Here is a 25,372-nt window from a genome sequence, read left to right on the forward strand (position 1 = left end):
GAGAGAGAGAGAGAGAGAGAGACAGAGAGAGAGACAGAGCGAGAGAGACAGAGAGAGAGACAGAGAGACAGAGAGAGAGAGAGACAGAGAGAGAGAGACAGAGAAAGAGAGAGACAGAGAGAGAGACAGAGCGAGAGAGACAGAGAGAGAGAGAGAGAGAGAGAGAGAGAGAGAGAGAGAGAGAGAGAGAGAAAGAGAGAGAGCAGGACGGTAGGGGGTAGGGGGAAGGTTGGAGAACAGTGTTGGGGGGTGCCCTCCGTCAGTGTAGCTGCAGACGATGCAGAGGTGGTCAGAGTGCACACTAGCAGCAACTATAGAACAGGGACTACAAGGAGAAGAGCATAGTAGGGCGCCTACCTAGTGTATAGAATGGCCGTAGCCCCGAGTGACTGAGTGAACCAGACGTAGAGTACCATAGAGAGTGTATCAGGTGGATGCTGAGAGAGAGAGGCCTACAACCTGACGATAAGAAGGAAGGAAGGAAGGAACGTGAGGAGTACCTGACTGCAACTCGTCATGGCCTTGGCCTGCCTGAGCTGTGTATCACTCAGATCTAGAGGTATGGTACTGTGTATCTATCAGATCTAGAGGTATGGTACTGTCTGGGCTGTGTATTTATCAGATCTAGAGGTATGGTACTGTGTATCTATTAGATCTAGAGGAATGGTACTGTGTGTCTCTCAGATCTAGAGGAATGGTACTGTGTATCTCTCAGATTTAGAGGTATGGTACTGTGTATCTATCAGATCTAGAGGTATGGTATTGTGTATCTATCAGATCTAGAGATATGGTACTGTCTATCTCTCAGAACTAGAGGTATGGTACTGTCTGGGCTATCTCTCAGATCTAGAGGTATGGTACTGTGTATCTCTCAGATCTAGAGGTATGGTACTGTGTATCTCTCAGATCTAGAGGTATGGTACTGTGTATCTATTAGATCTAGAGGTATGGTACTGTGTATCTATTAGATCTAGAGGTATGGTACTGTGTATCTATTAGATCTAGAGGTATGGTACTGTGTATCTATTCGATCTAGAGGTATGGTACTGTGTATCTATTAGATCTAGAGGTATGGTACTGTGTATCTATCAGATCTAGAGGTATGGTACTGTGTATCTATTAGATCTAGAGGTATGGTACTGTGTATCTATTAGATCTAGAGGTATGGTACTGTGTATCTCTCAGATCTAGAGGTATGGTACTGTGTGTCTATTACATCTAGAGGTATGGTACTGTGTATCTCTCAGATCTAGAGTTATGGTACTGTGTATCTATCAGATCTAGAGGTATGGTACTGTCTGGGCTGTGTATCTCTCAGATCTAGAGGTATGGCACTGTGTATCTATTAGATCTAGAGGTATGGTACTGTGTATCTATCAGATCTAGAGGTATGGTACTGTGTATTTATCAGATCTAGAGGTATGGTACTGTGTATCTATCAGATCTAGAGGTATGGTACTGTGTATCTATCAGATCTAGAGGTATGGTACTGTGTATCTATCAGATCTAGAGGTATGGTACTGTCTGGGCTGTGTCTCTCTCAGATCTAGAGGTATGGTACAGTCTGGGCTGTGTATCTATCAGATCTAGAGGTATGGTACTGTGTATTTATCAGATCTAGAGGTATGGTACTGTGTATCTCTGAGATCTAGAGGTATGGTACTGTGTATCTATCAGATCTAGAGGTATGGTACTGTGTATCTATCAGATCTAGAGTTATGGTACTGTGTATCTATCAGATCTAGAGGTATGGTACTGTGTATCTATCAGATCTAGAGGTATGGTACTGTGTATCTATCAGATCTAGAGGTATGGTACTGTGTATCTATCAGATCTAGAGGTATGGTACTGTCTGGGCTGTGTCTCTCTCAGATCTAGAGGTATGGTACAGTCTGGGCTGTGTATCTATCAGATCAAATCAAATCAAATCAAATTTTATTTGTCACATACACATGGTTAGCAGATGTTAATGCGAGTGTAGCGAAATGCTTGTGCTTCTAGTTCCGACAATGCAGTAATAACAAGTAATCTAACTAACAATTCCAAAACTACTGTCTTGTACACAGTGTAAGGGGATAAAGAATATGTACATAAGGATATATGAATGAGTGATGGTACAGAGCAGCATAGGCAAGATACAGTAGATGGTATCGAGTACAGTATGTACAAATGAGATGAGTATGTAAACAAAGTGGCATAGTTTAAAGTGGCTAGTGATACATGTATTACATAAGGATACAGTCGATGATATAGAGTACAGTATATACGTATGCATATGAGATTAATAATGTAGGGTAAGTAACATTATATAAGGTAGCATTGTTTAAAGTGGCTAGTGATATATTTACATCATTTCCCATCAATTCCCATTATTAAAGTGGCTGGAGTTGAGTCAGTGTCAGTGTGTTGGCAGCAGCCACTCAGTGTTAGTGGTGGCTGTTTAACAGTCTGATGGCCTTGAGATAGAAGCTGTTTTTCAGTCTCTCGGTCCCAGCTTTGATGCACCTGTACTGACCTCGCCTTCTGGATGATAGCGGGGTGAACAGGCAGTGGCTCGGGTGGTTGATGTCCTTGATGATCTTTATGGCCTTCCTGTGACATCGGGTGGTGTAGGTGTCCTGGAGGGCAGGTAGTTTGCCCCCGGTGATGCGTTGTGCAGACCTCACTACCCTCTGGAGAGCCTTACGGTTGAGGGCGGTGAAGTTGCCATACCAGGCGGTGATACAGCCCGCCAGGATGCTCTCGATTGTGCATCTGTAGAAGTTTGTGAGTGCTTTTGGTGACAAGCCAAATTTCTTCAGCCTCCTGAGGTTGAAGAGGCGCTGCTGCGCCTTCTTCACGATGCTGTCTGTGTGAGTGGACCAATTCAGTTTGTCTGTGATGTGTATGCCGAGGAACTTAAAACTTGCTACCCTCTCCACTACTGTTCCATCGATGTGGATAGGGGGGTGTTCCCTCTGCTGTTTCCTGAAGTCCACAATCATCTCCTTAGTTTTGTTGACGTTGAGTGTGAGGTTATTTTCCTGACACCACACTCCGAGGGCCCTCACCTCCTCCCTGTAGGCCGTCTCGTCGTTGTTGGTAATCAAGCCTACCACTGTTGTGTCGCCGGCAAACTTGAAGATTGAGTTGGAGGCGTGCGTGGCCACGCAGTCGTGGGTGAACAGGGAGTACAGGAGAGGGCTCAGAACGCACCCTTGTGGGGCCCCAGTGTTGAGGATCAGCGGGGAGGAGATGTTGTTGCCTACCCTCACCACCTGGGGGCGGCCCGTCAGGAAGTCCAGTACCCAGTTGCACAGGGCGGGGTCGAGACCCAGGGTCTCGAGCTTGATGACGAGCTTGGAGGGTACTATGGTGTTGAATGCCGAGCTGTAGTCGATGAACAGCATTCTCACATAGGTATTCCTCTTGTCCAGATGGGTTAGGGCAGTGTGCAGTGTGGTTGAGATTGCATCGTCTGTGGACCTATTTGGGCGGTAAGCAAATTGGAGTGGGTCTAGGGTGTCAGGTAGGGTGGAGGTGATATGGTCCTTGACTAGTCTCTCAAAGCACTTCATGATGACGGATGTGAGTGCTACGGGGCGGTAGTCGTTTAGCTCATTTACCTTAGCTTTCTTGGGAACAGGAACAATGGTGGCCCTCTTGAAGCATGTGGGAACAGCAGACTGGTATAGGGATTGATTGAATATGTCCGTAAACACACCGGCCAGCTGGTCTGCGCATGCTCTGAGGGCGCGGCTGGGGATGCCGTCTGGGCCTGCAGCCTTGCGAGGGTTAACACGTTTAAATGTCTGAATCACCTCGGCTGCAGTGAAGGAGAGACCGCATGTTTTCGTTGCAGGCCGTGTCAGTGGCACTGTATTGTCCTCAATGCGGGCAAAAAAGTTATTTAGTCTGCCTGGGAGCAAGACATCCTGGTCCGTGACTGGGCTGGATTTCTTCCTGTAGTCCGTGATTGACTGTAGACCCTGCCACATGCCTCTTGTGTCTGAGCCGTTGAATTGAGATTCTACTTTGTCTCTGTACTGGCGCTTAGCTTGTTTGATAGCCTTGCGGAGGGAATAGCTGCACTGTTTGTATTCGGTCATGTTACCAGACACCTTGCCCTGATTAAAAGCAGTGGTTCGCGCTTTCAGTTTCACACGAATGCTGCCATCAATCCACGGTTTCTGGTTAGGGAATGTTTTAATCGTTGCTATGGGAACGACATCTTCAACGCACGTTCTAATGAACTCGCACACCGAATCAGCGTATTCGTCAATGTTGTTATCTGACGCAATACGAAACATCTCCCAGTCCACGTGATGGAAGCAGTCTTGGAGTGTGGAGTCAGCTTGGTCGGACCAGCGTTGGACAGACCTCAGCGTGGGAGCCTCTTGTTTTAGTTTCTGTCTGTAGGCAGGGATCAACAAAATGGAGTCGTGGTCAGCTTTTCCGAAAGGGGGGCGGGGCAGGGCCTTATATGCGTCGCGGAAGTTAGAGTAACAATGATCCAAGGTCTTTCCACCCCTGGTTGCGCAATCGATATGCTGATAAAATTTAGGGAGTCTTGTTTTCAGATTAGCCTTGTTAAAATCCCCAGCTACAATGAATGCAGCCTCCGGATAAATTGTTTCCAGTTTGCAGAGAGTTAAATAAAGTTTGTTCAGAGCCATCGATGTGTCTGCTTGGGGGGGGATATATACGGCTGTGATTATAATCGAAGAGAATTCTCTTGGTAGATAATGCGGTCTACATTTGATTGTGAGGAATTCTAAATCAGGTGAACAGAAGGATTTGAGTTCCTGTATGTTTCTTTCATCACACCATGTCACGTTGGCCATGAGGCATACATACGCCCCCGCCCCTCTTCTTACCAGAAAGATGTTTGTTTCTGTCAGCGCGATGCGTGGAGAAACCTGTTGGCTGCACCGCTTCGGATAGAGTCTCTCCAGTGAGCCATGTTTCAGTGAAGCAAAGGACGTTACAGTCTCTGATGTCCCTCTGGAATGCTACCCTTGCTCGGATTTCATCAACCTTGTTGTCAAGAGACTGGACATTGGCAAGAAGAATGCTAGGGAGTGGTGCACGGTGTGCCCGTCTCCGGAGTCTGACCAGAAGACCGCCTCGTTTCCCTCTCTTTCGGAGTCGATTTTTTGGGTCGCTGCATAGGATCCACTCCGTTGTCCTGTTTGTAAGGCAGAACACAGGATCCGCGTCGCGAAAAACATATTCTTGGTCGTACTGATGGTGAGTTGACGCTGATCTTATATTCAGTAGTTCTTCTCGACTGTATGTAATGAAACCTAAGATGACCTGGGGTACTAATGTAAGAAATAACACGTAAAAAAACTAAAAACTGCATAGTTTCCTAGGAACGCGAAGCGAGGCGGCCATCTCTGTCGGCGCCGGAAGTGTGTGGTACTGTGTATCTATCAGATCTAGAGGTATGGTAATGTGTATCTCTGAGATCTAGAGGTATGGTACTGTGTGTCTATTAGATCTAGAGGTATGGTACTGTGTGTCTATTAGATCTAGAGGTATGGTACTGTGTGTCTATTAGATCTAGAGGTATGGTACTGTCTGGGCTGTGTATCGCTCAGATCTAGAGGGATGGTACTGTGTATCTGTCAGATATAGAGGTATGGTACTGTGTATCTCTCAGATCTAGAGGGATGGTACTGTGTATCTCTCAGATCTAGAGGTATGGTACTGTGTATCTATCAGATCTAGAGGTATGGTACTGTGTATCTATCAGATCTAGAGGTATGGTACTGTGTATCTATCAGATCTAGAGGTATGGTACTGTCTGGGCTGTGTATTTATCAGATCTAGAGGTATGGTACTGTCTGGGCTGTGTGTCTCTCAGATCTAGAGTTATGGTACTGTGTGTCTATTAGATCTAGATTTATAACCTGTGGGGAAAAAAACAATATTATGACATGGGTCAAAAATATACTATTCTCTTTTTCAAAATCACTTCCTCTGAGCTCTCAGCTCTAGGTTATCGGTATGTATGGTACTGTGTATCTATCAGATCTAGAGGTATGGTACTGTGTATCTATCAGATCTAGAGGTATGGTACTGTGTATCTATCAGATCTAGAGGTATGGTACTGTGTATCTATCAGATCCAGAGGTATGGTACTGTGTATCTATCAGATCTAGGTTATCGGTTTGTTATCGGTTTTGTTTTCTAAAAGCCTTGGAGTTTCTGGACTTTCTCATCGCATAGTAACAGGGAGGTTTTTCTGTGTTCAACAGAGGACCAACCCCGTCCCTTTGACCTGATCCACTGGAGTGACATTTAAACATCAGTTTGTCAAAGCTCTCTAGGCTATTGGTTTTTTCTTCTAAAAGTTCCTGAAAGCGCCGTTCCCATATGTAGCCCAGTGTTAATACATGGGCTGAGGCCTGGGTAGGACACGTCTCAACTGGTTGGAATAATTAAAGGGCAGAAGTAGCAGTCTGGGGGGAAATGAGGAAACCAGAGCTTTAAAGATAGAGGAGAGGACAGCTTTAAAGTCTTCTAAGGCTCCGGGGGGAGAGGATGATTGTGGGAAAGAGTCTATCTGCTTTTTGGCAAATGTCCCTTAGATGAACTGGCTTCTTCTGATGGAGTCCGATGAGTGTGTAGATTAGAAAGGGTAAACCAGTGAGATTGTATGTGTGTGTGTGTGCGTAGATTAGCAGTACTTTAAGAGATTGTGTAGATTAGGAATGAGAGTTAATATGTAGATTAAGAGAAAGATTGTGTGTGTAGATTAAACATGAGAGAGTGAGGGTGTATGTAGATTACACAGAAGACAGTGAGGGTGTTTTTAGATTACACAGAAGACAGTGAGGGTGTTTTTAGATTACACAGAAGACAGTGAGGGGGTACGTAGATTAAACGGTATGAGGCTCCTATAGGAGCAAGAGACATGAAGAGCAGTACTACAGCACCATTTCCTGTGGCATGTGCATGAGTGTGACTGGGCTTGATATACTGTACAGTGGCTTGCGAAACTATTCACCCCCCTTGGCATTTTTCCTATTTTGTTGCCTTACAACCTGGAATTAAAATGGATTTTGGGGGGGGGGGGGGGGGGGGGGGTTGTATCATTTGTATCATGCTGCCACCACCATGCTTCACTGTGGGGATGGTGTTCTCAGGGTGATGAGAGGTGTTGGGTTTACGGCAGACATAGCGTTTTCCTTGATGGCCAAAAAGCTCCATTTTAGTCTCATCTGACCAGAGTACCTTCTTCCATGTGTTTAGGGAGTCTCCCACATGCCGTCTGGAAAACACCAAACGTGTTTGCTTATTTTTTTCTTTGAAGCAATGGCTTTTTTCTGTCCACTCTTCCATAAATCCCAGCTCTGTGGAGTGTACGGCTTAAAGTGGTCCTACGGACAGATACTCCAGCTCTGTGGAGTGTACGGCTTAAAGTGGTCCTACGGACAGATACTCCAGCTCTGTGGAGTGTACGGCTTAAAGTGGTCCTACGGACAGATACTCCAGCTCTGTGGAGGGTACGGCTTAAAGTGGTCCTACGGACAGATACTCCAGCTCTGTGGAGGGTACGGCTTAAAGTGGTCCTACGGACAGATACTCCAGCTCTGTGGAGGGTACGGCTTAAAGTGGTCCTACGGACAGATACTCCAGCTCTGTGGAGTGTACGGCTTAAAGTGGTCCTACGGACAGATACTCCAGCTCTGTGGAGGGTACGGCTTAAAGTGGTCCTACGGACAGATACTCCAGCTCTGTGGAGTGTACGGCTTAAAGTGGTCCTACGGACAGATACTCCAGCTCTGTGGAGTGTACGGCTTAAAGTGGTCCTATGGACAGATACTCCAGCTCTGTGGAGTGTACGGCTTAAAGTGGTCCTACGGACAGATACTCCAGCTCTGTGGAGGGTACGGCTTAAAGTGGTCCTACGGACAGATACTCCAGCTCTGTGGAGGGTACGGCTTAAAGTGGTCCTACGGACAGATACTCCAGCTCTGTGGAGTGTACGGCTTAAAGTGGTCCTACGGACAGATACTCCAGCTCTGTGGAGTGTACGGCTTAAAGTGGTCCTACGGACAGATACTCCAGCTCTGTGGAGTGTACGGCTTAAAGTGGTCCTACGGACAGATACTCCAGCTCTGTGGAGTGTACGGCTTAAAGTGGTCCTATGGACAGATACTCCAGCTCTGTGGAGTGTACGGCTTAAAGTGGTCCTACGGACAGATACTCCAGCTCTGTGGAGTGTACGGCTTAAAGTGGTCCTACGGACAGATACTCCAGCTCTGTGGAGGGTACGGCTTAAAGTGGTCCTACGGACAGATACTCCAGCTCTGTGGAGTGTACGGCTTAAAGTGGTCCTACGGACAGATACTCCAGCTCTGTGGAGTGTACGGCTTAAAGTGGTCCTATGGACAGATACTCCAGCTCTGTGGAGTGTACGGCTTAAAGTGGTCCTACGGACAGATACTCCAGCTCTGTGGAGTGTACGGCTTAAAGTGGTCCTACGGACAGATACTCCAGCTCTGTGGAGGGTACGGCTTAAAGTGGTCCTACGGACAGATACTCCAGCTCTGTGGAGGGTACGGCTTAAAGTGGTCCTACGGACAGATACTCCAGCTCTGTGGAGTGTACGGCTTAAAGTGGTCCTATGGACAGATACTCCAGCTCTGTGGAGTGTACGGCTTAAAGTGGTCCTACGGACAGATACTCCAGCTCTGTGGAGTGTACGGCTTAAAGTGGTCCTACGGACAGATACTCCTCTGTGGAGTGTACGGCTTAAAGTGGTCCTATGGACAGATACTCCAGCTCTGTGGAGTGTACGGCTTAAAGTGGTCCTACGGACAGATACTCCAGCTCTGTGGAGGGTACGGCTTAAAGTGGTCCTACGGACAGATACTCCAGCTCTGTGGAGGGTACGGCTTAAAGTGGTCCTATGGACAGATACTCCAGCTCTGTGGAGTGTACGGCTTAAAGTGGTCCTACGGACAGATACTCCAGCTCTGTGGAGGGTACGGCTTAAAGTGGTCCTACGAACAGATACTCCAATCTCCGCTGTGGAGCTTTGCAGCTCCTTCGGGGTTATCTTTGGTCTCTTTGTTGCCTCTCTGAGAGATATGCTGCAGCAGATGATGCTTAATGCTTTTCTCACGTGTTACACAGGTTGACATCTCTACCTCAGGACGTGGTCACCTCTTTAATGGCATTGAGTTGTATGGCATCCTGCAGACCTGCAGTTGGAACGTCTAAACCCTTGGACTAACCATATACTGTCAGGTGACCCCACTCTATATCCTGAGCCTATGTAACCTGTTGGTTGGCTAGTTTACACAGCTTATTACAGTTTAATAACTTTTAAATGGTGTCTATAGTCTTGATGTGGTGTCTATAGTCAACAACAGTCCCATAACAGGACCCAGCAGTATTTGGTGAAAGCATAGCTGAGCGTTGCTGTATCGTTGTGGGATTATCAAACACTATCAGGATCACCTTTAGGTAGCCAGCTGTGAGGAACAGACAGATATACAGGCCGCTGCCGTCCGCCGTCCGCCCATCCCCCACTCTGCTGTCGGAGATAGAGAGAGAGAGAGCGCGGGAGAGAGAGAGAGAGAGAGAGCGAGGGAGAGAGAGTGAGAGAGAGAGAGAGCGAGGGAGAGAGAGAGAGAGAGAGAGAGAGAGAGAGAGAGCGAGGGAGAGAGAGAGCGCGAGGGAGAGAATGAGAGAGAGAGCGAGGGAGAGAATGAGAGAGAGATTCCCACACAGACAGTATTTTTCCACATTTTGAATGTATCACAATGTCACTATGGAAAAAGCTTCTGCAGGGGTGATTAACTATACTGACCTCTGTGTTATTATCTGACTATGGAGACCTGCAGGGGTGATTAACTATACTGACCTCTGTGTTATTATCTGACTATGGAGACCTGCAGGGGTGATTAACTATACTAACCTCTGTGTTATTATCTGACTATGGAGACCTGCAGGGGTGATTAACTATACTGACCTCTGTGTTATTATCTGACTATGGAGACCTGCAGGGGTGATTAACTATACTGACCTCGGTGTTATTATCTGACTATGGAGACCTGCAGGGGTGATGAACTATACTGACCTCTGTGTTATTATCTGACTATGGAGACCTGCAGGGGTGATTAACTATACTGACCTCGGTGTTATTATCTGACTATGGAGACCTGCAGGGGTGATTAACTATACTGACCTCGGTGTTATTATCTGACTATGGAGACCTGCAGGGGTGATTAACTATACTGACCTCTGTGTTATTATCTGACTATGGAGGCCTGCAGGGGTGATTAACAATACTGACCTCTGTGTTATTATTTGACCTTGGAGACCTGCAGGGGTGATTAACTATACTGACCTCTGTGTTATTATCTGACTATGGAGACCTGCAGGGGTGATTAACTATACTGACCTCTGTGTTATTATCTGACTATGGAGACCTGCAGGGGTGATTAACTATACTGACCTCCGTGTTATTTACTCAGGATGATTATGTACAGTACAATAATATCCTCTCTCCTACAACAGTTTTCTAAACACAACCCCCCTCCCCAACCCACCCACTCACACACACACACACACACCATGACCCCCTCATCACCAGCACCAATGCGCTGGCTGTGTGTTCTACTCTGTTCTGACCCAGATTTGTCTGCACTAATACTTTTCACCACTAATGACTTGTATATCTGCTGCAGCTGCACTAGGAAGAGAGAGAGAGGAGGGGCTGTGGCATCTGGACTATCTGAGCTCTATCTGCCTGCTGCATTATACAGCCCTGTTACAGCCCCGTTTACAGCCCTGTTTACAGCCCTGTTACAGCCCTGTTACGGCCCTGTTACGGCCCTCTTACAGCCCTGTTTACAGCCCTGTTACGGCCCTGTTACGGCCCTGTTTACAGCCCTGTTACGGCCCTGTTACGGCCCTCTTACAGCCCTCTTACGGCCCTGTTACGGCCCTGTTACGGCCCTGTTACAGCCCTGTTTACAGCCCTGTTACGGCCCTGTTACAGCCCTGTTACAGCCTTCAATATCATTACTGTAGAACTGCTGCATTATTACAGCCCTGTTACGGCCCTGTTACAGCCCTATTACAGCCCTGTTTACAGCCCTGTTACATCCCTGTTACAGCCCGGTTTACAGCCCTGTTACATCCCTGTTACAGCCCTGTTTACAGCCCTGTTTACAGCCCTGTTTACATCCCTGTTACAGCCCTGTTACGACCCTGTTACGGCCCTGTTACAGCCCTGTTACAGCCCTGTTTACAGCCCTGTTACATCCCTGTTACCAGCCCTGTTACCAGCCCTGTTACATCCCTGTTACAGCCTGGTTTACAGCCCTGTTACATCCCTGTTACAGCCCTGTTTACAGCCCTGTTACATCCCTGTTTACAGCCCTGTTACGGCCCTGTTACGGCCCTGTTACAGCCCTGTTTACAGCCCTGTTTACAGCCCTGTTACGGCCTTGTTTACGGCCCTGTTGCGGCCCTGTTACAGCCCTTTTACGGCCCTGCTACGGCCCTGTTACAGCCCTGTCACAGCCCTGTTACAGCCCTGTTACAGCCCGGTTACAGCCCTGTTACATCCCTGTTACGGCCCTGTTACAGCCCTGTTACGGCCCTGTTACGGCCCTGTTACGGCCCTGTTACATCCCTGTTACAGCCCCGTTACATCCCTGTTACGGCCCTGTTACAGCCCTGTTACAGCCCTGTTACAGCCTTTTATATCATTACTATAGAGCTGCTCAGAAACACGTGTCAAATACAGACCATTTTCTGAAGCATACAGAGCTAAATGGTGTACAGTCGTGGCCAAAAGTTTTGAGATTGACACAAATATACATTTTCACAAAGTCTGCTGCCTCAGTTTGTATGATGGCAATTTGCATATACTCCAGAATGTTATGAAGAGTGGTCAGATGAATTGCAATTCAAGTCCCTCTTTTGCCATGCAAATTAACTGAATCCCCAAAAAACATTTCCACAGCATTTCAGCCCTGCCACAAAAGGACCAGCTGACCGTGATTCTCTTGTTAACACAGGTGTGAGTGTTGATGAGGACATGACTGGAGATCACTCTGTCATGCTGATTGAGTTTGAATAACAGACTGGAAACTTCAAAAGGAGGGTGGTGCTTGGAATCATTGTTCTTCCTCTGTCAACCATGGTTACCTGCAAGGAAACATGTGCCGTCATCATTGCTTTGCACAAAAAGGAGGAGAGCGGTTCAATTGTTGTGAAGAAGGCTTCAAGGCGCCCAAGAAAGTCCAGCAAGCGCCAGGACCGTCTCCTAAAGTTGATTCAGCTGCGGGATCAGGGCACCACCAGTAAAGAGCTTGCTCAGGAATGGCAGCAGGCAGGTGTGAGTGCATCTGCACGCACAGTGAGGTGAAGACTTTTGGAGGATGGCCTGGTGTCAAGAAGGGTAGCAAAGAAGCCACTTCTCTCCAGGAAAAACATCAGGGACAGACAGATATTCTGCAAAAGGTACAGGGATTGGACTGCTGAGGACTGGGGTAAAGTCATTTTCTCTGATGAATCCCCTTTCCGTTTGTTTGGGGCATCTGGAAAAAAGCTTGTCCGGAGAAGACAAGGTGAGCGCTACCATCAGTCCTGTGTCATGCCAACAGTAAAGCATCCTGAGAGCATTCATGTGTGGGGTTGCTTCTCAGCCGAGGGAGTGGGCTCACTCACAATTTTGCCTAAGAACACAGCCATGAATAAAGAATGGTACCAACACATCCTCCGAGAGCAACTTCTCCCAACCATCCAGGAACAGTTTGGTGACGAACAATGCCTTTTCCAGCATGATGGAGCACCTTACCATAAGGCAAAAGTGATAAGTGGCTCAGGGAACAAAACATAAATATTTGGGTCCATGGCCAGGAAACTCCCCAGACCTTAATCCCATTTAGGACTTGTTGTCAATCCTCAAGAGGCAGGTGGACAAACAAAAACCCACAAATTCTGACAAACTCCAAGCATTGATTATGCAAGAATGGGCTGCCATCAGTCAGGATGTGGCCCAGAAGTTAATTGACAGCATGCCAGGGCGGATTGCAGAGGTCTTGAAAAACAAGGGTCAACACTGCAAATATTGACTCTTTGCATCAACTCCATGTAATTGTCAATAAAAGCCTTTGACACTAATGAAATGCTTGTAATTATACTTCAGTATTCCATAGTAACATCTGACAAAAACTTTTAGCCGCGACTGTATATTCGTGTGTTAGTAAATTTTGGAGGAGAGATATATGCACTACATATAAGTATTGAGTCTAGGTTGGTCATTTTCTATGAAATAATGTGGTATTTACATCATCATGCAAATACATTCATTAAAAATCCTACAATGTGATTTTCTGGATTTTTTTTCTAATTTTGTCTGTCATAGTTGAAGTGTACCTATGATGAAAATTACAGGCCTCTCTCATCTTTTTAAGTGGGAGAACTTGCACAATTGGTGGCTGACTAAATACTTTTTTGCCCCACTGTATAACAATGTGTTGTTCCTGACTGAACCTGCATCTTGGAGGAGACACATTGCTATACACAGTGTACATATTGCTGTGCACAATGCCTCTACCATTTCTTTGCCAAGGGGAAGAAAACCTACCTGTTGGTCAGGCTCTTTAACAGCAGTGTCCTGATATGGAAGTTACAGCTTGTCAATACTGTTACTAGTCCTCTCTGCTGCTCTGGAGTGGCCTGAGTTCCTGGGCCAGGCTGATGATGCTGGAAACTGCTGAGTCCACACCTGCAGACAGGAGGGAGAGGGAGGGAGGGAGAGAGAGAGAGAGAGAGAGAGAGACAGAGAGAGAGAGAGAGAGAGACACACAGAGAGAGAGAGAGATGTAAAGAGAGAGAGAGAGAGAGACACACAGAGAGAGAGAGAGATGTAAAGAGAGAGAGAGACACACAGAGAGAAAGAGAGAGAGAGAGAGATGTAAAGAGAGAGAGAGAGAGGTAGAGAGAGAGAGAGAGAGAGAGAGAGGTAGAGAGAGAGAGAGAGAGGTAGAGAGAGAGAGAGAGAGGAAAGGAAGAGTGAATGAGAGAGTTCCATTACAGTAGGGTATTAGCCAGATACAGAGAGAGCTCGTCCACTCTGTCAGACCTGAGTTGGTCTCTCACGGACATGCCGCCGCGTCCATCTCTCAGTGTAGCCACTGAAGCGGGAGATGGGTAACTCGCATAGAAAGATTCCTCCCTGTCGCATGCAGAGGAGGAAGAGGAGTAGGAGAGGAGGAAGACAGGAGAAGGACATTGCAGGTAGGAGGAGGGATGAAGGCTAGACATAACATGAAGGACAGGTGAGTGACTGACGTTGCGCTAGTGTAGGGATGGAGTGTGTGACTGACTGTCATCGAGTCTTCAGACCTAACACAAGTCTTCAGGGAAGGTTACTCATCGAACCACCTCTGTTGTGCAGCTGTTTGGTTCTAGCTGAATGGCTGGACAAAGGGATAACTTAAAAGGTCACACACTGGGTCTGGCGATAGGTAGAGGTGGGTACTGTGTGTGTGTTATGTATCCATTGCAAGCCTTTGTTGTTTATCGTGATCATTATGCTAGATATTGTTCTGCTGTTGATGCTGTTTTCTGTGAAACAATGACTGTGTTCAGTGCATAAGGAGAAGGAACGCTCGTGGAAGTCATCTCTCCCTCTTCCTCTATCTCCTCTATCTCTCTCTCTCTCTATCTCTCTTTTCACTTTTTTTCACTCAATTTTTCTCTCACACTCCTCTCTTATATCTCTCTCTCCTCTCTCTCTCTCTTTCTTTCTTTCTCTCTCTCTTTCTTTCTCTCTCTCTCTCTCTCTCTCTCTCTCTCTTGCCCCTGTCTCTCTCTCTCTCTCTCTCTCTCTGATCTGTTTCTTGATGATACACAGCACTAAAACCATGTGATGTGAGGAAGAAAATGTTGCTGAGTAATTGACTCTTTAAAATCCACTGCATTCTCTGATGAGACACTGCTGCTGCAGCATAAACTATATGGAGGAGAGGAGAGGAGAGGAGAGGAGAGGAGAGGAGAGGAGAGGAGAGGAGAGGAGAGGAGAGGAGAGGAGGAGAGGAGAGAAGAGGAGAGGAGAGGAGAGGAGAGGAGAGGAGAGGAGAGGAGAGGAGAGGAGAGGAGGAGAGGAGAGAGGAGAGGAGAGGAGAGGAGAGGAGAGGAGAGGAGAGGAGAGGAGAGGAGAGGAGAGGAGAGGAGAGGAGAGGAGAGGAGAGGAGAGGAGGAGAGGAGAGAGGAGAGGAGAGGAGAGGAGAGGAGAGGAGAGGAGAGGAGAGGAGAGGAGAGGAGGAGAGGAGAGAGGAGAGGAGAGGAGAGGAGAGGAGAGGAGAGGAGAGGAGAGGAGAGGAGAGGAGAGGAGAGGAGAGGAGAGGAGAGAGGAGAGGAGAGGAGAGGAGAGGAGAGGAGAGGAGAGGAGAGGAGAGGAGAGGAGAGGAGAGGAGAGAATGAAAGGCGATCGAGAAGAGAGGAGTTGGATAGGAGAGCAAATGAGGAAAGGAGAGGAGAGGAGAGGAGAGGAGAGGAGAGGAGAGGAGAGGAGAGGAGAGGAGAGGAGAGGAGAGGAGAGGAGAGGAGAGGAGAGAATGAAAGGCGATCGAGAAGAGAGGAGTTGGATAGGAGAGCAAATGAGGAAAGGAGAGGAGGAGGGTGTGCTGTAACAGTACGTGACACAAATCCACCACCTCTACTCCATAACAGCAGGAGAGGCTGAATCCACCATCTCTACTCCATTACAGCAGCAGAGGCTGAATCCACCATCTCTACTCCATTACAGCAGCAGAGGCTGAATCCACCATCTCTACTCCATTACAGCAGGAGAGGCTGAATACACCATCTCTACTTCATTACAGCAGCAGAGGCTGAATCCACCATCTCTACTTCATTACAGAGGAGAGGCTGAATCCACCATCTCTACTCCATTACAGAGGAGAGGCTGAATCCACCATCTCTACTCCATTACAGAGGAGAGGCTGAATCCACCACCTCTACTTCATTACAGAGGAGAGGCTGAATCCACCATCTCTACTCCATTACAGCAGGAGAGGCTGAATCCACCATCTCTACTCCATTACAGCAGCAGAGGCTGAATCCACCATCTCTACTCCATTACAGCAGCAGAGGCTGAAGGCAGTAGCTAGGCAGGGAATTGTCAGGGACCTCACAATACAATATTATCACGATACTTAGGAGACGATATGATACATATTGTCATTCTTACGATTCTCACGATTCTATATGTGTTGCGATTCAACAAAAAATGCTGAAAAGAAATTGGCTCCCTATTTTAAAAAAAGATGGAGAACAAGCAATGAAGGAAACCGTTTTGGTGCAGCTACAGCCACACCTTGCGCACAAATAATATTGTGATATTGTGAAAACGATACGATATGGTAAATCGTCAAAAATAATATTAGAAATTTTAACTGTATCGATTTCTTCCCCCGTCATTATCAGTACTCACTTCAGTGTCACTTAAAGGCCCTGGGCCTCCCAAGCGGCACAGCGGTCTAAGGCTCTGCATTGCGGTGCTTGAGGCGTCACTACAGACCTGGGTTCGATCCCAGGCCGTGTCACAGCCGGCCGTGACCGGGAGACCCATGAGGCGGCGCACAATTGGCCCAGCTTTGTCCGGGTTAGGGGAGGGCTGTCCCATTGCGCTCTAGCGACTCTTTGTGGCGGGCCGGGTGTCTGCTAACTGACGACGGTCACCAATTATACGGTGTTTCCTCCGACACATTGGTCCGGCTGACTTCCGGGTTAAGCAAGCAATGTATCAAGAAGCAATGCGGCTTGGCAGGGTTGTGTTTCGGAGGACGCATGGCTCTACACCTTCGCTTCTCCCGAGTCCGAGTTGCAGCGATGGGACAAGACTAACTACCAATTGGGGAGAAAAAGTGAGGGAAAAAAGGTCCTAGATACTGTAGTAGACCTCTTCAGACCACAGTGGTTGAACCTTCCAACTGGCTTCTCTATAGATGGGGACAGGGCCAGTTAAGGGCCCTAGATACTGTAGTAGACCTCTTCAGACCACAGTGGTTGAACCCTCCAACTGGCTTCTCTATAGATGGGGACATGACCAGTTAAGGGCCCTAGATACTGTAGTAGACCTCTTCAGACCACAGTGGTTGAACCCTCCAACTGGCTTCTCTATAGATGGGGACAGGGCCAGTTAAGGGCCCTAGATACTGTAGTAGCCCTCTTCAGACCACAGTGGTTGAACCCTCCAACTGGCTTCTCTATAGATGGGGACAGGGCCAGTTAAGGGCCCTAGATACTGTAGTAGACCTCTTCAGACCACAGTGGTTGAACCTTCCAACTGGCTTCTCTATAGATGGGGACAGGGCCAGTTAAGGGCCCTAGATACTGTAGTAGCCCTCTTCAGACCACAGTGGTTGAACCCTCCAACTGGCTTCTCTATAGATGGGGACAGGGCCAGTTAAGGGCCCTAGATACTGTAGTAGCCCTCTTCAGACCACAGTGGTTGAACCCTCCAACTGGCTTCTCTATAGATGGGGACAGGGCCAGTTAAGGGCCCTAGATACTGTAGTAGACCTCTTCAGACCACAGTGGTTGAACCCTCCAACTGGCTTCTCTATAGATGGGGACAGGGCCAGTTAAGGGCCCTAGATACTGTAGTAGACCTCTTCAGAAATCCTTTATACCAACTGGGTTCAAACCCCGGGTCTCCTGCGTGCCACAAGACTGTTAGCCCACTGATGGAGGTCAAAGGCTTTAGCTCAGTGGGATAACACAGTCTTGTGCAACAGTGCGATGCATAACTTTGTCTGAGACCTGAAGCTTTAGCAGGCTAACACAGTCCTGTATAGAGGCACAACCCAGCTGGTAACTGTATACACTGTGTAAGCTAGCTGTGTTTATTCTGGCTGTCAGGGACCTGCTGAATGTACTGCTTTCTCTGGGATGAAATCATCAGACCTGGACAGATCGTCTCATCCACATTAGTCTCATGATTATGGATTGATAGAGATCATTCTATTCATCCTACATCAGATAGGAAGGGTTGCCTGGTTACAGATGAGCCTGGGTTATTCAAGGAAACAACAGACTACACACACGCGTGAGCGCACACACGAACACAGCAAACTAACTCTCAGACACGCACAGCGAACACACACACACAGACACACACACACACACACACAGACACACACACACACACACAGACACACACACACACACACACACACACAGACACACACACACCTACTGTAGATGTTAATGAACAGATGCTGCTGTTGTAATATGAGGATTGAAATGAAAGCAAGGCCAGAAGATAAAAGATGATGAAAGAAAGAGGGTTACATCTCCCTTGTATCTTCTGTTCATCTCTCTCCTCCTCTCATCCCCCTCTCCCAGCCTTGGAGGATAAAAGCAGCGTTGTCTTTTGCCTGAATCATAATAACACCACCGCCTCTTTAAATCAGATGTTCTGTGTGTTGATGTATAACAACAGCAGAGATGGTGTTTTGAGGAAACATGGACGACTGTCATTGGAGTAAATTCAGTTGATGTTGATATGTGTTACTGCCCCCTGCTGGTATGGAATGGCAGTGACTGGTTTTATTTTTAATTTTTTTATTTGACCTTTATTTAACTGGGCAAGTTAATTAAGAATAAATTCTTATTTTCAATGATGGCCTAGGAATAGTGGGTTAACTGCCTGTTCAGGGGCAGAACAACAGATTTATACCTTGACAGCTCAGGGGTTTGAACTTGCAACCTTTCGGTTACTAGTCCAACGCTCTAACCACTAGGCTACCCTGCCGCCCCAGGCATAACTCCTGGTTATACTGTTGGGGTCATACTGTTGGGGTCATACTGTTGGGGTTATACTGTTGGGGTCATACTGTCGGGGTCATACTGTCGGGGTCATACTGTTGGGGTCATACTGTCGGGGTCATACTGTCGGGGTCATACTGTCGGGGTCATACTGTCGAGCTCATATTGTCGAGCTCATATTGTTGGGGTCATACTGTTGAGGTCATATTGTTGGGGTCATACTGTTGGGGTCATACTGTTGAGGTCATACTGTTGAGGTCATACTGTTGGGGTCATACTGTTGGGGTCATACTGTTGAGGTCATACTGTTAGGGTCATATTGTTGGGGTCATACTGTTGGGGTCATACTGTTGAGGTCATACTGTTGAGGTCATACTATTGGGGTCATACTGTTGGGGTCATACTGTTGAGGTCATACTGTTAAGGTCATACTGTTGGGGTCATACTGTTGGGGTCATACTGTTGGGGTCATACCGTGTCTAAAAACATAGCTGAACGTCTTCTCTCCCAGTGATAACAACAAAACATAATTTATGTGCAAATGAATAATAACAATCTATTCTCCTGTTCTCTCTTTCCCTATTTTAAGCCATCGTTGTAAATAAACGTTACATTATATATATATTTTTTAAATCTTCATAACCCTATCAATGAATAACGATCACAACTGCCAATGAATGAAAAGGACAGCAGAACCTAACCTGCTGTCTGTCTTTCGAAGAACATAATTTCATTAATATAAATATGACCAATCTATTCTCCTGTTGTCTCTCTCCCTAGCTGTCTCTAACCTGGATGTGGAGAGTAAGCTAACAGTGCACTACCAGGCCCCATGGCACCAGCACCACAACGTGTTTCACCCCTGCAGCCGGCCGCCATGCGTAGAGGAGCTCCACAGACATGCCAAGCAGAGCCTGCGAGCCCTGCACAGAGGTGACATACCCCGCCTAACATACACCACCTAACACCTAGCATACACCACCTAACATACACCGCCTAACATACACCACCTAACATACACCACCTAACACCTAGCATACACCACCTAACACACACCACCTAACACCTAACACACACCACCTAACACACACCACCTAACACACACCACCTAACACCTAACACACACCACCTAACACACACCACCTAACATACAACACCTAACATACGCCACCTAACACACATCACCTAACATACACCACTTAACACCGAACATACACCACCTAGCACCTAACACACATCACCTAACATACAACACCTAACATACGCCACCTAACACACATCACCTAACATACACCACTTAACACCGAACATACACCACCTAACACCTAGCATACACCACCTAACACCTAACATACACCACCTAACACCTAACATACACCACCTAACACCTAACATAGACCACCTAACACCTAACATACACCACCTAACACCTAACATAGACCACCTAACACCTAACATACACCACCTAACACACGTCACCTAACACCTAGCATACACCACCTAACACCTAACATACACCACCTAACACCTAGCATACACCACCTAACACCTAGCATACACCACCTAACACCTAGCATACACCACCTAACACCTAGCATACACCACCTAACACCTAGCATACACCACCTAACACCTAACATACACCACCTAACACCTAACATACGCCACCTAACACCTAGCATACACCACCTAACACCTAGCATACACCACCTAACACCTAGCATACACCACCTAACACCTAACATACGCCACCTAACACACACCAACACACACCACCTAACATACACCACCTAACACACACCACCTAACATACACCACCTAACACCTAGCATACACCACCTAACACCTAACATACACCACCTAACACCTAGCATACACCACCTAACACCTAACATACACCACCTAACACCTAACATACACCACCTAACACCTAACATACGCCACCTAACACACACCAACACACACCACCTAACATACACCACCTAACATACACCACCTAACACACACCACCTAACACCTAGCATACACCACCTAACACCTAACATACACCACACACCACTTAACACACAACACCTAACATGCACCACCTAACACCTAGCATACACCACCGAACACCTAACATACACCACCTAACACACACCAACACACACCACCTAACATACACCACCTAACATACACCACCTAACACCTAACATAAGCCACCTAACACCTAGCATACACTACCTAACACCTAACATACACCACCTAACACCTAACATACACCACCTAACACCTAACATACACCACCTAACACCTAACATGCGCCACCTAACACACACCAACACACACCACCTAACATACACCACCTAACACCTAGCATACACCACCTAACACCTAACATACACCACCTAACACCTAGCATACACCACCTAACACCTAGCATACACCACCTAACACCTAACATACACCACCTAACACCTAGCATACACCACCTAACACCTAACATACACCACCTAACACCTAACATACACCACCTAACACCTAACATACACCACCTAACACCTAACATACACCACCTAACACCTAACATACACCACCTAACACCTAACATACACCACCTAACACCTAACATACACCACCTAACACCTAACATACACCACCTAACACCTAACATACACCACCTAACACACAACACCTAACATACACCACCTAAGACACACCACCTAACACTTAACACACACCACCTAACACCTAACATACACCACCTAACACTTAACACACACCACCTAACACCTAACATACACCACCTCACACACCACCTAACACACACCACCTAACACCTAACACAGACAACCTAACACAGAAATACCAAGCAGAGCTTCTGAGCCCTACACAGAGCTTGGGAACCAAAGCACACAAGCACACACACCATAAACCATACACTCTACCTAACAACAGTTTGAACCAGGATTGGTGTGAAGTCCATCAGCAATCCCTCATATGTGGTGCCACCTAGTGTTAGTACTGTGAACACCTGCTGGTCTGGGTTCTAGAAAACTCTTGATTGACATCGTCTCAGTGAGGAGCCAGTGGCTGTTAAAGCTGTAACACAACATGGTGACCGCTAGTGAATACAGTCACAACATGGTGACTGCTAGTGAATACAGTCACAACATGGTGACTGCTAGTGAATACAGTCACAACATGGTGACTGCTAGTGAATACAGTCACAACATGGTGACTGCTAGTCAATACAGTCACAACATGGTGACTGCTAGTGAATACAGTCACAACATGGTGACCGCTAGTGAATACAGTTACAACATGGTGACTGCTAGTGAATACAGTCACAACATGGTGACTGCTAGTGAATACAGTCACAACATGGTGACTGCTAGTGAATACAGTCACAACATGGTGACTGCTAGTCAATACAGTCACAACATGGTGACTGGTAGTGAATACAGTCACCACATGGTGACTGCTAGTGAAAACAGTCACAACATGGTGACTGCTAGTGAATACAGTCACAACATGGTGACTGCTAGTCAATACAGTCACAACATGGTGACTGCTAGTGAATACAGTCACAACATAGTGACTGCTAGTGAATACAGTCACAACATGGTGACCGCAAGTGAATACAGTCACAACATGGTGACTGCTAGTGAATACAGTCACAACATGGTGACTGCTAGTGAATACAGTCACAACATGGTGACTGCTAGTGAATACAGTCACAACATGGTGACCGCTAGTGAAAATAGTCACAACATGGTGACTGCTAGTGAATACAGTCACAACATGGTGACTGCTAGTGAATACAGTCACAACATGGTGACTGCTAGTGAATACAGTCACAACATGGTGTCTGCTAGTGAATACAGTCACAACATGGTGACTGCTAGTGAATACAGTCACAACATAGTGACTGCTAGTGAATATAGTCACAACATGGTGACCGCTAGTGAATACAGTCACAACATGGTGACCGCTAGTGAATATAGTCACAACATGGTGACTGCTAGTGAATACAGTCATAACATGGTGACCGCTAGTGAATACAGTCACAACATGGTGACCGCTAGTGAATACAGTCACAACATGGTGACCACTAGTGAATACAGTCATCTAATATAGCGAGACCCTGTCAGAATCTGACCTCAGTATTTCCCTCATGGTTTACAGACCAACAGCAACGTCAACGGGCGAACAGCCGCGAGCGCCGAGTGACCATCTCCATCTCTGGGGCTCCTCCAATGCCCACCCTCCCTTCCCCACGCACCCTCAGACGGCACGAGCAGAGGGGCAGGCACAGCCGCGCGGTAAGGGGATACACATGTCTTTACAGGCTTTGCTCAAGCGCTATACAAGCACACCTGATACAACAGCTAATCAATAGTCCTGAGGAGAAGTCCTGAAATGACTTGACTGATATAGCAGCTAATCAATGTCCCGAGGAGAAGTCCTGAAATGACGACTGATATAGCAGCTAATCAATGTCCCGAGGAGAAGTCCTGAAATGACTTGACTGATATAGCAGCTAATCAATGTCCCGAGGAGAAGTCCTGAAATGACTTGACTGATATAGCAGCTAATCAATGTCCTGAGGAGAAGTCCTGAAATGACTTGACTGATATAGCAGCTAATCAATATCCTGAGGAGAAGTCCTGAAATGACTTGACTGATATAGCAGCTAATCAATGTCCTGAGGAGAAGTCCTGAAATGACTTGACTGATATAGCCGCTAATCAATGTCCTGAGGAGAAGTGCTGAAATGACTTGACTGATATAGCAGCTAATCTGTATGTGTTTGTTTTATTGACAAGCAGCAGGCGAGACCAGAGAGAGAGATAGAATATCAACGGAAGGTAAACTATCACATAGTGTAGTGCCTGTTGTGTGTTGTCAACCTACAAGTGGTGTGTTGTCAACCTACAAGTGGTGTGTGATGTCAACCTACAAGTGGTGTGTGATGTCAACCTACAAGTGCTGTGTGATGTCAACCTCCAAGTGGTGTGTGATGTCAACCTATAAGTGGTGTGTGATGTCAACCTACAAGTGGTGTGTGATGTCAACCTACAAGTGGTGTGTGATGTCAACCTACAAGTGGTGTGTGATGTCAACCTACAAGTGGTGTGTGTTGTCAACCTACAAGTGCTGTGTGATGTCCACTGTGTTTTCACATTGTGGTCCTGTAACTGTAACTATGAAAATACAGTTGAATTTCTTCTTAAACATGATATAGTAGCATGTGTCCATTGTTGATGATGTCACCAGTGCAGTGCAGTGAGCTTAGTAGGTTTCAGCTTGTTGTGTTCTCTTTCTCTCTGCTGCATGGCTTCCACTAGGAGAGACACGTGAGAGAGACAGACATCCAGACAATACACAGAAAGGTAACAGAAAAGACATCAGAACACATATATCTACATTCGGAGGACTTTATCGGTCAATTGCCCTCAAGGTCCAAAACCGAAATTTGACTTCTTAACCCAACCCCTCCGAAAGACACATAAACAAGTTTTGGAGAGGTGCAGGGGGCTGCCTCTCTGGGAGCTGTCGTTGTAGGGGTTAAGTGCCTTGCTCAAGGGCACAATGGCAGGCAATAATGGCATCTTAAGATTTGATCACTTCCTGACAGATTTTCCCCGTCAGACCCGGGATTTGACCTGGCAACCTTCCGGTTGCCGGCTCGTCTCTCTAACCGCTAGGCTACCTGATCTCATCGCATGTTTTTATCACGTGTTTTCCATCCCAGTGAGTTTGCATGCTGGGGGGGGGGGGGGGGAGTATGACTGTATTGCACATAAGAATGTTTAGCGTTATGACTCATCATGCTGCGTATCTTCCTTTAACGCTGCAGGAGAGACCTGGAAGGGAGGGTCACTGTCACACTATACAGAGAAAGGTAAATGGGATGGCGTTCATTACAAGATGACCCCTCTAGAGTCCTGCTAACGCCACTCTTATTTGTTCATAACAGCTTTCTGTCCTGAGGAATCCTGAAAACGGTCACCTCTCAGCATTCACAGACAAATATAATTCTTTCACTATGTTTTCTTGTAGGATGCGATGATGACATCACTTCCTTGTCTAAACGGGGAAGAAGGATGCCTGACTTACTCATCTCCGTAGCATCACAAGAAGTTACTCACCATGTTTTGTGTCCCTGTCCGCAGCACCTGGGTCCCCCATGTTTCATCCTGTCTGTCTAATGTTTCATTCAATATGATTTCACCTTTGTCTCTAAGTCCCATCCATGGTTTTCATTTTGTCCCATCGATCAAGTTGTCATCATTTTTGTTTTCTTCATGTTTTGTGTTTATAGTATGACCGTACCCGCTCCCCCTCCCCCACTGAATGTTGCCTCTTCACCCCATGGACCAGAAAGGTATTTGTCTGCATTCCAAAAGCCTCGTGGTTTAAAATCTACAGGCCCGAAATTAATTGTAATACTAGTTCTAAATAGAACTACTACTACTACCTCTCCTTCCTGCTGTTCTAACCTCCATCCTCTAGCATCTCATTAGCTCCTGTCTACTGTCTACATCTCGTTAGCTCCTGTCTACTGTCTACATCTCATTAGCTCCTGTCTACT

General features: G+C 46.8%; 1 protein-coding gene across 1 annotated transcript in view; it reads left to right on the forward strand.

Annotated features, from left to right (window-relative positions):
- The first annotated feature begins 489 nt into the window (after positions 1 to 489).
- The window catches only part of LOC139396797 (actin remodeling regulator NHS-like), a 41,238-nt gene continuing 16,355 nt past the window's right edge, over positions 490 to 25,372 (forward strand). Inside the window, exons 1-7 of the mRNA XM_071143714.1 lie at positions 490 to 559; positions 19,576 to 19,728; positions 22,963 to 23,099; positions 23,604 to 23,645; positions 24,126 to 24,170; positions 24,638 to 24,682; positions 25,103 to 25,165. Coding sequence (XP_070999815.1) covers positions 517 to 559; positions 19,576 to 19,728; positions 22,963 to 23,099; positions 23,604 to 23,645; positions 24,126 to 24,170; positions 24,638 to 24,682; positions 25,103 to 25,165 — 528 coding nt within the window. The 5' untranslated portion in view covers positions 490 to 516. The remainder of the gene's footprint in view (positions 560 to 19,575; positions 19,729 to 22,962; positions 23,100 to 23,603; positions 23,646 to 24,125; positions 24,171 to 24,637; positions 24,683 to 25,102; positions 25,166 to 25,372) is intronic.

This window comes from Oncorhynchus clarkii, unplaced genomic scaffold, assembly GCF_045791955.1.
Source record: "Oncorhynchus clarkii lewisi isolate Uvic-CL-2024 unplaced genomic scaffold, UVic_Ocla_1.0 unplaced_contig_13995_pilon_pilon, whole genome shotgun sequence".
NCBI lineage: Eukaryota > Metazoa > Chordata > Actinopteri > Salmoniformes > Salmonidae > Oncorhynchus > Oncorhynchus clarkii.